At 35.7% G+C, this 18,717-nt stretch overlaps 1 protein-coding gene across 1 annotated transcript in view; it reads right to left on the bottom strand.

The window, feature by feature from the left end:
- Positions 1–18,717, bottom strand: part of CSMD3 (CUB and Sushi multiple domains 3) — a 599,019-nt gene that overhangs the window by 352,950 nt on the left and 227,352 nt on the right. Inside the window, exon 7 of the mRNA XM_057415252.1 lies at positions 3,406–3,714. Within this exon, the coding sequence (XP_057271235.1) occupies positions 3,406–3,714 (309 nt within the window). The remainder of the gene's footprint in view (positions 1–3,405; positions 3,715–18,717) is intronic.

The following is an 18,717-nucleotide window of genomic DNA, read 5'->3' as shown; positions in this document are numbered from 1 at the left end:
AAGAGGAGACAGAGGGGTGACCTTATAAGTGTCTATAAATATATAAAGGGGGAGTGTCACGAGGATGGAGCCAGGCTCTACTCAGTGGCAAACAATGATAGGACAAGGGGTAATGGGTACAAAGTGGAACACAAGAGGTTCCACTTAAACTTGAGAAGAAACTTCTTCTCAGTGAGGGTGACGAACACTGGAAGAGGCTGCCCAGGGAGGTTGTGGAGTCTGCTTCCCTGGAGACATTCAAAACCCGCCTGGACACATTCCTGTGTAACATTATCTAGGTGTTCCTGCTCCGGCAGGGGGATTGGACTAGATGATCTTCCGAGGTCCCTTCCAATCTCTAGCATACTGTGATACTGTGATACTGTGATGAGATGATCAGAACAATGTAAAATCATTACAGTTCTTATATTCATCTGATTCACTCTGAATTCTTTTGATGAAAGAACTATAGTCATGTACAGTATTCCTCATGATGTCTTACTACTGCCTTATAAAATGATGCTTGTACTTCCCTAGCTCTAATGGAAGTATTTCACCAAATGTATCTAGGTTCCTTTTTCCTCTCATAAATAGTCATAACACCTTCAGCTAGCCTTTGACACAACCTACAATTATTGTTGAAGTCCAGATAATAAGTGTGGTAGACTAACTTCATCTAGCAATTTCATTTTAGCCAGATAGAAACCTCTTGTTCTCTCTGCACATCTCTTTCATACATATACTTCAAAAAATACCAGTTTAGGAAACAAAACATTATTGTTAGTGTTTACTCATTCTGGAAGATCTTATTCACGGAATAATGCTATGGAAGCCAACAGTACTACTCTTTCTGCAGTTACTGTTTTGCGTCAGTGCTAATGTATCATAAACAGCACAATTCTGATCTCGCTAGCAACATGCTGAAAAAAGCCTACAGTGAAGACTACATGAACAGTACATTTTGACCATTTTAAATATACACATATATGATATAGTAAACTTCAGTTAATTATACTTGGTATATTAAATTTGGTCTTTTCAAGTATTCATTCATTTGTGTAGATTTGGCAGCATAATTCTTAAATTATGATCAAGAGCACAAGAAAAAATATATTTCCAACGTAAAAACTAATCTTTATATATGTATATATGTATATATATTTTAAATAGTGAAAGAATTAAAAAAGGAATTTACATAAACTTCTTCAGTAGCTCATATATAGTTCCATATTAACTTAATATGAAGGGCAAGACAAGTAGTTTTTATACTTTTGTGCATATTTAATTGTCAAAGAGGTTAAAATACTTCAACAAAACTACAGAAAACTCCACAGAAACACCTGCAGAATATCTTCCCATAATGGAAATTACTTAGTCAGTTAATAATAGTTTCACATTCACAAACAAATATATCTGTGTCTTTGTAATGAGGAATATTTTATATAAGACCATTACAGGCTATTTAATGATGGTCATTTGTTATCTTTTCATGGCTATTATGTTATCAAATATTGGTGTTAGCCAAGCAAAAATAGTAATTTTTTTATTCAGTATATGAACAGCCACTTTAGTAGTATACTTAAGTATGCTGTTCAGTGTGTATGATACAGTAATACAAAATGTTTAAATGATTTTGTATAAAGAATTCTAGCAAAATCAAGACTTTAAATGTGGCATGAGAGAATAATGTGCACACAGCACTAGGCATGGGCTTTCTTCTCAGTACAAGACTGATTTAATCTGTATGTGGGATGTGGTACCTTTTATTATCTGTGGTACTACTTTAATATGTGACAAATAAGCACTATAATATTATTTTAGAAGTATCTTAGTCCCTTTTTCCCTTCTTTTTTTTTTTTTTTCATAGTGGAAGCTTTTGCACGTTAAGTGACACACTTCAGAGGTATATGCCTTAACTATATCCTATATTAAAGGATACATCAGAGAAAAGGACAGTGAAAAAATAAGAGAAGACATTGTAGTGTGAATGATTACAAAAAGGAGATGGAAGAAACTGTATGTATATCAAAATTACTGCCAATTTTAATTGCCAAATTATTACTCTGTCATGTATTTAAATTAGAAGAGAATACAGGCCCTCAGATACTCCCTTGACCAAAGATCTTCTGAAGTGAATGTAGAGCCATAAAACCAGTACAAATCAAACTACTAATTTTTAACAGTCAATAATCACAAAAAAATACTGGACTGAAATTAATACAAATGAAACATAAAGAGTTGTTCAATTATACATTTCATATGTAAACCAAATACAAAGCTTGTTTTTCAGTTATTCTACCTAAATTAATATTTTAAAATTCTGCAGAACTGCAGCTCTGGGTTTTTTTCGGTATCTGTTAGTAAATGAAGCTACAGTAATTTTCAAGAAAGTAACTTTCACTAGGTAACTATCTAACCCAGCTGTCTTTACAAAATATCAACCATTTGAGTCTTCTACAAACTGCTAGGGCTATAAAAGATGTTCCTCTTCATTTGTGTTTAGAAATTCTTCATGCACAATAGATTAACATGAAACAAAGGACTAGCACACTATAAGTTAAAAATACATAATAAGTAGTATTCAACATTAGCCTGCAAAATCAAACTGCTCCTTCCCTGAGGTTTCGTATGTGTAAAAACATACCACTTGCAATTTGCTTCTGAATGTCTATGCTGGTTAAATAAAGACATTCTAGCGTTGTTTCTCAGTCTCATGGATCTTACCTTTTAATATTTCCCCCTTTAACACAATAAACAATATTTTGTTTATACTCCAAATGTTGGTCACTCTCAGTATTTTAGCATGTGGATTAAAACCACCTGAATATAGAAACATATCAAATTTTCAGCTTTACTACTTTAATACTTACAATTGAATTCCCTAGTTTTCTAAACTTTGTTTCATTCACTAATTCCATGTGTGATTGATTGAATAAAAATGTACAGACATTTTAAAAAAGCCAAAATTTTGCTTAAGATTTAAGGGAGATGACTACAACTGCATCACTGATTAATTTAGGATAAAGCAGCCCTTTACAAAACACACTTTTTAGACTATAGTTGATTATGTCTAAACATATATGCAGAATAGTTTAATATTTTAATTTCTATTGTCCAAACTTTTATCAGATCTAATTTACACTGCTCTTGACAGTGAAATATATATAAAGTGGCATCAAAAGAAAAATCCTTATCTTTCCCTTTTGACTTTTTATAAATCAAATTAATTTAAATTACTATGACAATATTATTATTAATTTCATTTTTCCATCTGGCTGCCCACTAAAACTCAATTTTAAGCAGATTTAATCCTTTTCCCATTTGGTTCAATTACATTTCCTGAATGGATACCTGACCTTTCACTTTTAATTTACACAAAATAATTTTCCATAACTACATGGGCACAAGTAAAATAATATCCAATACCTCTATGAGTAACAACTGCAAGTTCTTTAGTTCTTTCTATCTGCTCATCATTTCTTGGTCGTCTTCTTCTTCTTTGTAAATTTGCTTGATGAAGGAAGAGTGCTTCTTTGGAAGTGGCCGACTCTGGAACTGATTTTCTTATATTCATAGCTTGCACTTGCTGTTCTTCAGAAGGTTGTCTATAGATGGTCACTGCACTGGATACAGCAACATCAGCAGATGTGCTAGCAACAGTAATAGCACCAGTAGTGGCGGCAATATGCTCCTCTAACTCACCAGTGGAGGCAGTTTTGATCAAAGTGGAAGAACCTGTGGGACACACAGTAGCACTGGATGCTAACTTTTTCTTTAGACTTTTGTTTTCCTGATCAACCTAAGAGATCATATTTCCTCTGTTTAACACAGTAATGACAACTGACATGAAAAGAAGAAAGTCAATATGCTTTATTTAAAAAATTGAAGTAATCAGAAATTCTTTAATGCTAGTGAACATCTTGCAATTATAGTGATATTGCACATTCAGTTTTAAATGTCCTCAATAACTTGATAGAATAAACTCTTGCACCAGTCAGTGTGACAGCACATAATTTCCACCCCTGAAAATTCAGTCCTGAAATCAACATGGCTAGAGTAAAATATACACCTATATCATTAAAAGGGACATGTAAACAAGCGATAACCACCCTATCAAGCACTGAAACAGAAGCATTATATAGTAACCTAGGTAGCAGGCGAAGCTTCAATACGCCAACTGGTAATAGGGCTGACAAATATGTTCATACATTTGATTCTCTTAATCAAAGCTTCATAGGGATCTAAAAGCTCATTTAGACTTGATACAAGGCTAAGGGTGGATGGATAGTAAAAAGTACATGTATAAACAAAACATCTAAGCATAATTCTCTAAACCTGGATAAAGGCTGTAATTCTCTTTTTGTTCTGATTCCTGCAATAGGCCAGATTATGTTACTCAAAAAAAACACCCACAGAATGTTTGGAGAGTTAAAGACTTGTCCATGCACTGCTTGTAAAAACACTAAGTGAACATTCCTGATTTGTCTAGTAACTAAAACATATAACCCATGTGGGAATTTTTAAGATTTTATTAACTTTTTCATCCTTCCCTATTTTCTCGATTTGGCTACAAATGTTTGGAACCCAAGTCTCTCACCTGTGAGCCTTTAGAATACGTAACACAGTAGCAACTCCATCTTGACTGGAATGAATAAATGACTGGGCAATGCATAATAAAATTCATAACAGCATAAACAAAATTAACATAGCATGAACTGCACTATGTTATACTAGTATTTTAAAAATATGGGACAGTTATTCCATAATAATGATTATGGGGCTCTTGGACAGTCATTCTAACAATAATATTCCACACTTTTTACTGTCCTCCCACACAGACTTTGAGATTTGTCCTTTTAAGTGTAGTGGGTGATGACAGGATGGAAACAAGAGTTTTTGCACTGCTAGAAGAACTTATACAATAGAAAATGGAAGTACGACTCCCAGAGGAACTTAGTATGTAGCACCTTCCATACACAAGGTATATCAAATCTCTTGATAGAATTACCAAGTGTTCTGTATAAATAAACAATACAGATCCTAATGCCAAAAAGTCTTGCTAATAAAGTCTCTTTTGTTTACTGCAGAAATTTTAGGCTGAAAATGTTTCATTTTGCAATACTACTAAAAAATATACTACCATAACAGAATACTTAAGCATTACACAGACAACTAATAAGGCTGTTGTGGGTACATATTAATTTTGCTATCTTACATTTCATGTCTTAATACCTGTTCTGCACTACAGCACCTCTAAGTCATACACTGGTGGTTCCCTCTACAAAATTAAATGACCTTAGAAGTACCAGTAATATTCCAGTTTTATGTGTCAGAAACCAAACCAAAACCTGCTTACTGTCCTATGATGAGAGTATTATAAGTAACTAAAATAGACCTAGACATGTTTCAGTCTTTATTTCAGAATAAAAGACGGAAATTACCAAAACAGTGAATAATATAGAAAGACTGGGCTAGTTGTGATTCAGGATACAATAAAGTTTGAAAGACTGTTATCAAGATTAAAACACAGAAAATACAAGTGCATGGTCTAGAGATATTTTGGACCAAGATAATGCTGATTAAAACAAAGAAAATTTATTGCATGTTACATAACCACTACTATTGACACAAGACCTGTGTGGACACATTTTTACCATGCAAGCAAGTATACAAGAATAGGCAGTCCCTTGCTCCCAGTATCAAGCTCAAAGCAAAACTAAATTCATAATCTCAGTCAAATGGCATGTTATACCCTACTGCTTTAAAGAGGCACAGCACTTTAATTGAAAGCAATTTAAGACAAAGTTCATCTCAAAGGAGAAAGGCAAGAAAAATTATGTTTGCTTAAAGCTTCAAAGCTTATACATTGAAAACAACTGTACAACTTTGATACATAGGCAACTTTCAAGGAAAACACCTAACTTGTTAGGCTTCCATATACACTTACACTGCAGAAAAATGAACATGCAGGTCAGTAAAAGGTAAACAGTGTGGTGTGATTTGCATGGAAGATTTTAAGACAAAATTAACGTTACGGATAAACAATCTGGTAAGTATCAGTTACTGCATAGAACACATACATTCATGTTTGCCTAAATATCATTTGTAATCTGTAAAAGCATGAACTTTGGTGTTTTAGTATTCTGTGAAAACCAGCTTAGATCAATTGAAACACCTATGTTGTATGGGCAATGTAACATACTCTTCAATTCAGCTACTTGCAGTCAAATGTGATATTTCAATTTTTTAAAAAGACTATTTTAAAAATTGCAATTTCTTGTATGACACAAAACAACCCCCACATGTTATTTTCCCTGCATATTACAGTTCAAAAGATAAAATAGAAAAAAGAAGCACACACTCACCATGAAAAATAGTGCAAGAAGGAAGAAAGGAAGACTGATTTCTGCTTTTGGGATAAAATTTAAAACAATTTTCAGTCAGTTGAAGTCAACCCAGAGGTAGGTCATTACTTTGAATTCACAAAGAGCAACTAAGAAAATCTGAGGCTTAAGGAACTGCCAGGCTGCACCACGGGAGGAAGCAATAACAATGTGGAATCAAGAAAGAGTAATTGTTGCTTTGGGCATGGGTTCACAAGAACGGATCCTGACCAGATCCCAGACTAAAGCAGTCTGAGACCTACTAGGCTGCAGTCATTTCTCTAAGTGAGTCCCTGTGGCTGGAGAGGAGATTAAAATCATTAAAATTGAGGACTTTTATGTGTCAAATTATACTGCTTACATGATTAAAGATTTGAAGCAGTATTTACACAAAAAAAAACAAATGTGTATAAGTTGAAGGAGATGAAGATAATGATCTACAGAGCAATTCAGTTCAGAAAACTAGTCTGAATGAACTACTACTCAAAAGTGTTGTAACTGCTAAATCTTTGGATAACACAAACATATGGAAGACCCATAAGCCTTTCTATTTATAAAAGGAGTGGATGTTGCTCCTGATTCCAGGATCATTTTCAGTAAAGAGGCAAGAGCCTTTGACATTTGCCTGAGACAAAGCTTCAAAAATAGACTATGAATCTGTGCTAGATGCACACACTTTGCATATGCAATATGCTACAAGTATACACAGGGCTCTTCTTATAAACATGATAGCAAAGGAAATTTACCCCAGATAAACTCCTAGTGGAAGTTCTTACTTAAATTAATCTAATAGACTAACTTTTTACAAGTACTCCCTAAGGGAATAAAATAATGTAGGGAGATAACGAATACCTTTCCCACTCTGCAGAAGCATTCATCAGCAAAGTACCTGAGGAAAAAAAATAGCATCTAATACAATGAAAATGCTTTTATTGAAAATGATTTTTTCTTCCCTTTTAGAAGCTTATGACTTGGAAAAGCTTCCCTTTAAAACAGGAAATACTAAACCAGTGTATTTCTCTAATCAGGACAGATACTTGAAATGTATTCATGTAAGTAATGTGCCAATATTAAATTAAAATTTAACAACTTTTACAAACTGTTCTCCTGAAAAAAAGTAGTCAGTAGTCATGGTAATTCATGTGTTGGAAACCAGAATCAGTCAAATGCAATTCTTGTTATATATCTTAATTTGAATCTCTTTGCAGTTTAGAAATAAATTGTTTTCTTAAAATCAGTTCATTTCAGACAAGACCACCTGAGTTTCATGCTTTCATTTTAGAATCTTGAGCTCTGTGCTATGTTAACATATTGTGTTCAATCACAGATTAAGATGCAGATTTTAGATGTGGCAGTTGTATCCTATTAAACAGAAATTGTCTTTCTCTTGCAGTTCCACAAGCTTCTACAAGATGAAGTACTAGCAATTGGTCAACATACATTAACGCACTGTTTAAGATTGGGTTTTTTAATAAAGTTAACATAATTAGATACTAATATTTAGCTGCCATTCTTTAAGATATGACAAAATAATGTTTTAGCAGGATTAAACAAATAAATTTTTAAGAAAAATCAATTCATTCACTAAATTAAGGTGAGAGTGTGGAATTATAAAATTACCATGCTTTCAGATATTAAAGACCAACTAGATTGCATAAACTATTTCTAGCCCAGTGCAATTTTTAAATAAAGCTTTGACATGAAGTATGTTACTATAACTTCGGTTAAAACAAGTCAAATATTGTAATTCCACAGACTGAAAGCACATCCAGTAAAACTTGACACAGTTGAAATCCCACCATTAAATGTCTGAAATGCAACAAGATGATTCATAAAGAAGTATTTTTCAAAAGCTTTTAATTTTTTTTTCTAAATTTTCTTTTATTTTAGAGACAACTGATGAACAAACATTCTAATACCATTTATTTCTCTGATGGTTAGTAATACCATGCTGACTGGGAGTCAAACTCATCAAAAGAAAGCAAACAATCTGTAGCATGAGTTTCGTTCATGTAACACTGGGATTAAAACAATTTTTATCCATAGAATACCTCAGGGCAAAATGGACTTCAGGAGGCCTCCTGTTGTCACAACAACCTAAAGCAGAGTCAGCCATGAGTTCAGACTGGTTGCTCAGGGCTTTATCCAGTCAGGTCTGAAGAAAACCTCCTAGAATGGAGACTGCACGATCTCCCTGAGCAATTTGCTCAAATGCAAGACATCCCTCACAGATCTGACTCTTTCAGATTTTGCCAGTTGTCTTTCAACCTCACACCACGCTTCACCATGAAAGGCTTGGCTGTCTTTTCATGATGCCCTTGCAGGCATTTGGAAGCTGCTATTAGCTCTCTTCTCCAGGCTGAAAAAGCCCAGCTCCCTCAGCCTTTCCACACAGCGCAAGTGTTCCAGCCCCTCAACCATCCTGGTGGCCTTCCACTGACCCTGCAGCAGCAAAGAACTTACTTTTTCTGTCATAGGCCCCAGACACGATTCACTGCCCCAGCCATGGAATAGGTGTGTTTAGGAAAAGGCAATAATCCTTCTTTTTCATCTCATGGCTACATTCCTGTTATTATAGCTCATCATGCTTTGCTTTCTGCTGCGAAGGCATGCTGCTAGCTCAGAACTTGCTGTCTCCCACAAACCACAAGGCCTTTTCATCAGAGCTCTTTGCTATCAGCCAGTTCTGTTGCCAGGGGTTCTTTCTACCCAGATACAGGGCTTTACATTTGCCGAGTTTGAGTTGCATAAGATTCCCATCAGCCCATTCCTCCAGCTTGTCTCTCTTATAATGGATGGCAACCCTCTCCTTGACTATATCGAATTTTGACTGACATCTTGGCGTCATCTGCAAATCCAATGAGATTGCACTCTGTCACTGATCCAAGCTCACTGATAAATACATTGAACAGAACTGGTACGTTGTACCAGGATGTAACCCTGCAGTACTTCACTTCCTATTGGACTCTAGGAAGAGTATAGCCCATTCATGACTATCTTCTAAATTTAGATATTTTAACTTCAGTAGTGGAAGAACAGATGAATACTGGCAAATTATTCATAAGACCAAATATATGGCATTTAAGGCTACTGTTCACAGCTACTCTAATTCATTAGAATTAGTTTTGCTGCCCAATTCCTAAGAAACAGAGTTCAAAACGTGAGAGTAAGTAGCAATATTAACTATCTATCTTGTTTATTCAGGACGAATCCAAGATGCAGGACTTCATTAGTGCTTGTGACACATACAATCCAACCAGACTTCCCAAACAAAGCTAAAGGTTAATGGAGATGACTCTAGACAGGACTTACTACAGTCTAGCGCTAATGAGGTCAGTCTGGGATGTTTCCAGTATGTCTCAGTAGCATAAAGTAAGCTATTGTATCATTTTGCAATGGGCAACGGAGAAAGAAGTGTTTACAGTTTTAAGTAAAAATAAAATGTATATTACATTAAATAATAAAAGAGGTGGTTACAATTATACATAGAACTGCAAAAAAGAGTAACCATTATATTCATCTTCATTCTCTCAGCTGTTCAAGGACTTTCAGTCAAGGCACATTTGTTATCCTTACTTGAAAACTTTCCCAGAGTTAACTAACTTTGCAGTCACCAGTGAATCCCATTAAGAAGTTCTGGGTTGTTTGTTTTTTTTTCTAATAAAATAACTCTATTAATTTTTCACTTTTATGTTCTCTGCCATTAAATATCTGCTGCCTGCAAGACTTTCCAGTATAGTTACAAACCTAACTAGAAGAATGTATTCTGGATCTCTTAAAAGAATTTTCAAGTCAGTGTAGGTACAGCATCTTATCTAACATATTTTCCTAGATGTCATTCCAGACTCAATATTTTCACAGATCTCTTTCTTATTCTTCATAAATTTCTAGTAACTTTACCTGCTTTTAAGTTCAAATTACACTTTTGTGGAGACAGTGTTCTCACTGGAGAATGGATAATTGGTACATGAACTGTGAATAATCCCAAAAGATACAGCAAGGCCATGAGAGGCCCGAGGAAGCTTAAGCAAGCAAGATAAGAAGAAGCTGGAATTCACTGAGTTATGAGAACTGTGGACTGTTGGCAAGTTTTCGAGGTCAAGTTCCCACACCTGTACTTAACCAATTATATGTTAGTCGCTAAGGGTCTTCAAGACATGTATCCAATCATAATATGCCAAATCACTGTGTTTGTAAGCAATAGCACATAAGGAGTTAAGGCTTTGCAATAAATGGCTTTGGTCTGATCATATCGATCTCTGACTGAGTCCATATTTTTTCTGCGGCACACTTTTGCTTCTGTTGATCTTCAAGAAAGTAATAGAAAAGAAAGAATCCAAAATGCATATCACATTTGAGAATCTAAAGTCAGTATAAATGGCTGACAGAAAACATTCTTCTGATTTTCAATTTCCAGATATTCAGGAAGGAAATAAAACTGTGACTTTAAAGAAATACATGACTGAAAACATGTTGTTCAAAACAACTTTCTGGACTTCAGTTCAAAAGGCAATGATCCTTAGATTTATCCAAATAGCAAAGACTCCAAAAGCTGTCTAGACACCATTATATTGTAGTGCTCTCATTTCTTATCAACAGAATGACATTCACACTTTCCTTTTACTGCCTGAGGGATAGTAATATTAGTTGTCTAATATACATTCAGTGCTATAAGCAAGTAAACTAGCATGCATAAATCAAATATACAATTCCAGATAGAACAACACTTGCTAAATCTGGAACTACATATTGCTATGACTTTAAATCTTTTACCTTTTTATTTTTTATGAAGTTTAAATGTGTGGAAAAAAAAAATAAAATAAGTAATAATTACCTTTCATTTACTCTTCATACCAAAAAAATCTTTTTAACATTGATCTTGAGTATCTAGGTCAGGTATCTAATTGTTGCCCTAAGCAGACTAAATGCCTGAATTTTCTGTTTAAATCCAATGTTAGGCACCATGGAGCTATTTGATACAAAGTTATTACTAAAGGTTACTAAAGTAATTGAAGAGTCATAAGATTTATCCAACGTGTTAATCTTCACTACAGGGAAAATTATTTTAGGAACTAAATATTTTTTCTTTGCTTTTAAACAGATCTGTACTTGTAGAAATAACGTGAAGTTCCTAGAAAGGTTGTTCATTTTACTATGTAAATGGCAGACAAGCTTGCAGAAAAGTTATCTTGTCAGTTTACCTTAGTATCAATCTGTATATGATCATTGCAGAGGAAAGGATGCAAGTCTAATACTTAAGCACATCTTTTGTATCATTTACCTGTGTCTAGCAAAATTAACAGAGAATGCTACAGAATTTCTGAAGACTGTAGACAAATAAGCGTAACTTTGCCATTAATAATACAAGGCCACTGTACTAGCGTTGACCCCATGCAGGCTTGCCTTGGCCTGAGGTCGTTTTCACTAGTTTTGATAATTTGTAGTGGTCAAGTAAATATTTTCTGACCTGTTTGTATTGTTGTGCTCTGAGAATACTGCATACACTTAAGTTCCAATAAAGCTACATAGTCACTGCATAACAAGCAGTGGCCTTTGTACTTACTGAGGCTGAGGGAGGCTAATGTGCAATTTCAGATTTTAGTAAAGAAAACTGAATAAGAAGCAGCCTGTGTTAAGAAAACATATAAAAGAAACAACTGAACTCCAATACTGAAGAGGAAGCCCATCCCATCACCCCCATGAATATCAAGCTCCCTCAACACAGATCCTTGGATGCTATCAGTTCATTATAATCACCACCCTAGGAGCACAGTGAAAAGGGTGAAAATAAGACAAGGGAAAAACAGGAGAGTATGAAGGCAGTTCTTAACTTTTAAAAGTATATTATTATTATTGAGGCTTTTCTATATTACCAGGTCGTACCATACTACCAGACTGTTAAAACTTCAACTGGAATAACAATAAATTGTTAACTCCGTATAAATTGCGTTCCCTTCAGCCATAACAAAATTTTGTGCCAAACATTGCATTGTATACATGCATTACAATACACCTAACTTTAGACCTGAAGTTTTGTATACCAAATGTAAATTATGTTTCTATGTATCTTAAACCCCTGAAGTAAGTACTCTTAATGGCTGTTGGGACTCTGAGAGAAATAATAGGCCTTAACAGCATTGCTCAGCCTTCCCTAAGCCTCCCCTCACCCATGCCTATGGGTCCAGGACCCCTAGCTTGGAGCCATCTTCCCTGCCCGATGCCTGGGGCTGGGTCTACCTCCAGCTGTCCCCTGGCCTGCCTTGAACCCTGGCTGAGGGCAGTGGGACCAGCACTGGCTGCAGTGGCTGGCACTGGTGGCCCTCATGCAGATCCCCTGCGGTCCCCAGCTCACCAGCCCTCAGGGAGCCATTGGCTCTTGCTGCACCCTGAGACAAGTACTGTCTCTTAATCACTTGAAAAATACTATACAAAGCATTAAATTTAACAACAGCTATTTTTCCCTTATTCTGACTCTCAATTGTTATTCTCAGAATAAATAAATGAAGTTTATCTCTAAACAGAGTAAATAAATGTTTATTATAAAGTAAGGCAAAGTTGAATGATTTATAAATGACATTGGACCATCTTTTATTTTGGCAGTTTATCTAAAAGGTCAGGACAGGCTAAAAAATAATACCCTTAAAGAAAGGTCAAGTCCTAAGTGAGATGAAAACATTTCTTCATGAAGGAAGAAGGTTCCTTCACTATAGAACCTGATTCAAAATCCTCTTAAACTTTACAAAGATACTCATGCAGAACATCATGTGCTGTCAGCATCAAGAGGACAGTAACTGAACTTTTAAGCTTTGAAGTAGACATCCAGTGCAAAACAAAAGCTTTGCCTCAAGCCACCCCAGGAGATGCCCCCAGTGATTCGTTAGCCAACAATTTCAAGGTGTCTTAAGCTAAATGCTCAGACATTAAAATAAATATCAAAAGTATGCTTCGAAGTGTTACATATGTATTGCCCTAATGAGCATTTCATGCAATTTTGGACCACAGTACAATGATAGTAATGAAAGAGCTCTCTTTTAATAGCCAAAATGTTACATCCAAAATAGCTTCCTCGGTTACTGTAAATGTCTTTCCCCAGCAGCATATTATGTTGTACAAAGAAATGCTCACAAAGCAGCATCTTCTATAGGAGAAAGATATATTGGCATGTCTAAAAGTATGGCAATCCAATTTTCAGAAATGGCAGATGGATACTTCTTACATTCCTTAGCTGACAGAACTAAATAAGATCAACTTTTGAGATGACTCTTTGCTCAGCACATCTGAGCACTTCAGACTTAAGCAGAATGGTTGAGGTTGAAAGACACCTCTGCATATTGTCTAGTCCACCCCCACCTGCTAAAAGCTGGGTCAACATAGCAGGTTGCTCAAAATGGTGCTTGGTCCATGTTCAGTTTCTAACCCTACAGTGATACAACCTGCCACAAATTTCCTGGGAAGCATGTTCCTTTCTTCTATCACACTTACAGCAAAAAAGGTTACCTCCGTTTAAATGGAATTTCCCATATTTCAATATGTGCCCATTACCATTTATTCATTCATTGGGCGCCACTGAGAACAGTCTGGCTTCATCTTCATTACTCCCTCTTGCTCAGTCTTTATCACTTCTTCTCATCAGATATTTATACACATATTCACCAATATCCCTGTTTATTTTTTAAAATACTGATATGTTGAAGTGTCTTAAAAATTATATTCTTTAAATTAGAATCACATTTATTTGGAAGTGCATATATGAATAAGAAATTTGGAATAACACATGTTCGGAATATTCTTCCCACTTTTTCCTTTTCTTATAAAAATACCATACTTTCAAATCAAATTGTCTACTGTGACAATCATCTTCTTGGATACAAGTTCTATTTTCCAGAAAATCTCAGAGCTGACACTGGAAAAACCTCTCTAAGATCATGTGTCACTTCCACTCTGAAGAATATTCTGAAAACTAAAAATTAAATTTGTAGAAAGTTATTAATATTTTTTAAGTCTGTTGAGATGGTGAAATACCCTTTCAAGTCTGCACAATTTTCCAGAAATTTCTGCTTTATCCAAATCAAGGACATTTCAATTCCTGGACTCAACCACAAAAGCTGTTCTTCTATTCAAAAACTGAAACTCAGTATTTTTCGCAGCATTTGCCAATTATCTAGTCATGCCAGAAAGCATGACTTTCTGGCTTCCTGCCTTGTAGAAGCCTGCTTTCAACAATTTCTTTACCTCTATTAAAGAGCTACATTAGAAGGCACATTCATATCCTAAGACTATGAAGACAACAAAGGAGGTCCTGGTAAGCAGAACTAGCATCCAGGTTTCAGACAACAAAAAGAACATAACCCAGAAAGCAGGATTAATATTAGGGGAAGTTACTTGGAAAAAAGCACACACAGCAGTCCACAGAATCCGGGGTCTGAAATGCAAAACTAGTGCAAGCTCTCTACCTCAGATATGGATCTTAATGTGTTGGCACATACTGTGGGATCCTTTCCACGTAACCAATACTTCAAAGAGTGTAAGTAAAAAAAACCAAAACCTAAAGATATTGTGAAGAATTTTTCTTTTACTTTCACTACTCTACAAAAGTACAACTTAAAGGCTGAAGCTGCATTGAATTTAGGCTGTTTCTGAATTATTCTTTTTCTTTAAGAGAAAGTTTATGTAAGAATACTGCCTATAAAGAGTAAATTCTTTTTAACTCATTCTATGAAAGTCATGATGCTTTTCAAATGAAGATACTTCAAAACAAAAATGGAATGTTCCCTTATTTCCAGCATACTAATATTACTGCAGGATCAGACACTCAGCAAGAAGATACTGTAGAGAACATGAGATTGTTCCATGTACTTTCTTCTCTGAATCCTACTGAGATTACTGAGATGGGAAAAATACATTCTAAGTACCTGAAACTAAAGTCAGCAGACTAAATTTACAGTATTCTAAGGCCCACCGCTGACACAGTAAGAAATAAAATAAAGCAGGAGGCACTAAATGAGATTGAGATGCTCTTAGCACCATAATGAATACTAGAATATGAATATTCTAAAACCTTCTCTTGCATTAAGGGCAGCAATTCCCAACTTCACATCAATGGGTTATGCAACAACTAATGGGGTTTTGAGGTATAGGGTTTTATTGGGGATGCTATGACTGTCAGTAAGTTGATTTTTTTTTTGTCTGTATTTTTATTTATTTCCATTAATTTATTTTTATTCCTTTTAAATGAACAATGTTTCATTCTTAATATCCCTGAGAAAAAAATAAAAGTCCTAAATAAAAGAAGAGTTTCTTTGTGTTTTTACATATGGAAGATACTATGTTTTTCTACACAGGAATGTAACATTCATTGCAGTATATACATAATTTCCTAGATTTTAAGGTCCTTTAGTAGGTAACAAATGAAATAACTATCACTTAAATATTACTGGTATTAATACCAGGCAAAAATATGAAAGGCACCTCTAAAACAAGTTTCCTATCTTCTCCTATACAAATCAACTCATATAGTGCTATAATTTGAGAATGATTTATGTAAACTTAAATTAACAGAAACCAATCTGTACTAAGTATGCTTATCCTGGAATTATGTGAGCATTTCTGACTGGCAGGAATTTTTATTGGGTTGTTTTCAAAACTTCCATTGCAAATCTTTCTCTTCTTGGAAATTTAACCATGAAATACATCAGAAACCTTCTGCATGAGTCTTGAAAAATATTGACATCCTCTTTCTTTAAAATGAAGTTCTGATGTTTATGGCATATCATGTTGTGTGTCTCTCATTAGGGTCTGGTTATTCCTACTTAGAGTTTGACTTCTGTCAAAACTGTCACCAGTTTTTACCGTCATTTATAGATACTTCCTGTACCTAAATAAAATGGCATTATGAGAATCTGCAGAGGCAAGAGCTTCTGAAAGATTCTAGAGAGCTGCAAAGCATCTTATTTCACACGTAAGAAAAAGTTACAGTGATTGAGAATTTTCAGCACATATTGAGTAAATTCATTCCCCCAGGAAATAATAAATAAAACCAACATTAATTCTAACACAAGATGAGGACAAAGACAAGTACAAAAAGAAATATTTTGCCTCTGTATAAATAATCTCAGATATATTGACTTAAATGTCAATTAAATCCTCAAAACCAACATTGTGATAGCCTCCACAAGAGTTAACAGGAAGAATTTCTTCCAAGTTAGTTAATACTAAAAAATTTCCATTACAGAGATTGCGAAGCTGAATAATTCTTAGCTTGAGTACTACTGACCAGTTTGCTCTAAGTGTCAAAACAGTGTGCTCAAATGGCTTCAGAAAAACAGCAGAAGGTCAATTTCTTAAAAAGAAAATTTCCTTCAAGACTATGATGATAATTTTTTTTTATCATTAATTTGTTTAACATGTATAGGTTTAAAAATTTCCAGGAGAAAATATGATATAAGCATGCGGTTTATATATAGAATCACAGAATCATAGAATAGTTAGGGTTGGAAAGGACCTTAAGATCATCTAGTTCCAACCCCCTTGCCATGGGCAGGGACACCTCACACTAAACCATGACACCCAAGGCTCTGTCCAAAATGGCCTTGAACATCGCCAGGGATGGAGCATTCACAACTTCCCTGGGCAAACCATTCCGGTGCCTCACCACTCTCACAGTAAAGAACATCTTCCGTGTATCCAATCTAAATTTCCCGTTTAAGCTTGAACCCATTAGCCCTTGTCTATCACTACAATCTCTAATGAAGAGTCCCTCCCCAACAGCCTTATAGGCCCCCTTCAGATACTGGAAGGCTGCTAGGAGGTCTCCACGCAGCCTTCTCTTCTCCAGGCTGAACAGCCCCAAGTTGCTCAGCCTATCTTCATACAGGAGGTGCTCCAGTCCACTGATCATCTTCGTGACCCTCCTCTGGACTTGTTCCAACCGTTCCATGTCCTTTTTATGTTGAGGACATCAGAACTGCACACAATACTCCAGGTGAGGTCTCACAAGAGCAGAGTAGAAGGACACGATCACCTCCTTCGACCTGCTTGACAGGCTCCTTTTGATGCAGCCCAGGATACGGCTGGCTTTCTGGGCTGCAAGCGCACACATATCTCTCTCATGAGAAGTCAAAATACCCAGCACCAGGCTGCACACAAATGAAAAGAAATCCTTTCTTCTTGTATTTCCAGTTATAAACTTACAGACAGCTTGCCTATTTGTTACACCTATACACCAGGAACATATATGAGGAATAAAAGGTATTATTTTTAATCCCAAGTTTACTGTTACATGAGAGAGAAAAGGAGTTACAGATGAAGGAGATCAGAAAAAGCAGAAGTTTGCTCTAATTCAGAAAGTCAATATGCCTGTTCCCTTTTATATCTGTCTCAGCTTTATTTGATTTAATATGTCCTTCAACTCAAGGATTCTTTTCACACCTATTTGTACATATCATATCGCGCCAACACAGTACTATAAGCTAACCCAGAAGTACCTAAGCAATTCTGCTAGCTTTGTGAAAAGTAGAAATGTTAGTGTTAGCTAGTTTTCAGGTGCCCTGGATTGGGTTCAAAAGATCTGTTAGCCTACTCTAGCAGGAACTTTTTGAATTACATCAGCAAGTACCTCCATTAGTATCCGCCTCAGTTTTGACATGGAAAACAGACATACTAACTAGTTCTGGAGAAACTGAATGAAAAGGAGTGCCTTTTTCTGGAAAAACAGTCTGAAGGAATGGGCCAACACGAATCTTATGAAACTAAACAAAGGCAAATTCAAACCTTGGCAACAGGCAAGGTTGGAGTCTGACTAGAACTAGAGCCGCTCTGCTGAAAAGGCCATGTAGGTCCTGGTGGACAGAAATGAATGCGAGCCAGCAGTGTGCCCTGGTGAGCACCATCCTGAATTGCATTAATAGAAGCATGGCTGATACAGAGATGGAAGGGATTATCCCCAACTCTATTCAGCACTTGCTATTTCCATGTCCTGTTTGAGGCTCACCAAAAGGAAGGGGCCTGGGGAAGAAACTGAAAAACTGGAGTGAGCTTGGCAGATGATCCCCCAGGTGGCTGGGACTGGAGCACTTGCCCTGTGAGAAGAAGCTGAGGAAGCTGAACATGTTCAGTACAAAGATGGTTTCAAGGGGGCCTAAAAGGAGCTTTCCAATACATTTAAGGTGGAAGTACAAGAGGAATAATAAGAAATTAGAGAAGTCCTGAACAGATATAAGGAAAAACTTTTACCCTGTGGGGACAGTCAAGCTGTAAACAGATTGCCTGGAGACTTTACGCAGTCTCCAACCTTGGTCTTTTCAAGATAGGATTGGACAAACCCCTGAGGAACCTGGCTTTACCTCAACACCCAGCT

Source organism: Pezoporus wallicus, unplaced genomic scaffold, assembly GCF_028554395.1.
Source record: "Pezoporus wallicus isolate ANWC-B61680 ecotype Strahan unplaced genomic scaffold, APGP_CSIRO_Pwel_v1 contig_3812, whole genome shotgun sequence".
NCBI lineage: Eukaryota > Metazoa > Chordata > Aves > Psittaciformes > Psittacidae > Pezoporus > Pezoporus wallicus.
This window is presented reverse-complemented; position numbering and strand designations above follow the sequence as displayed.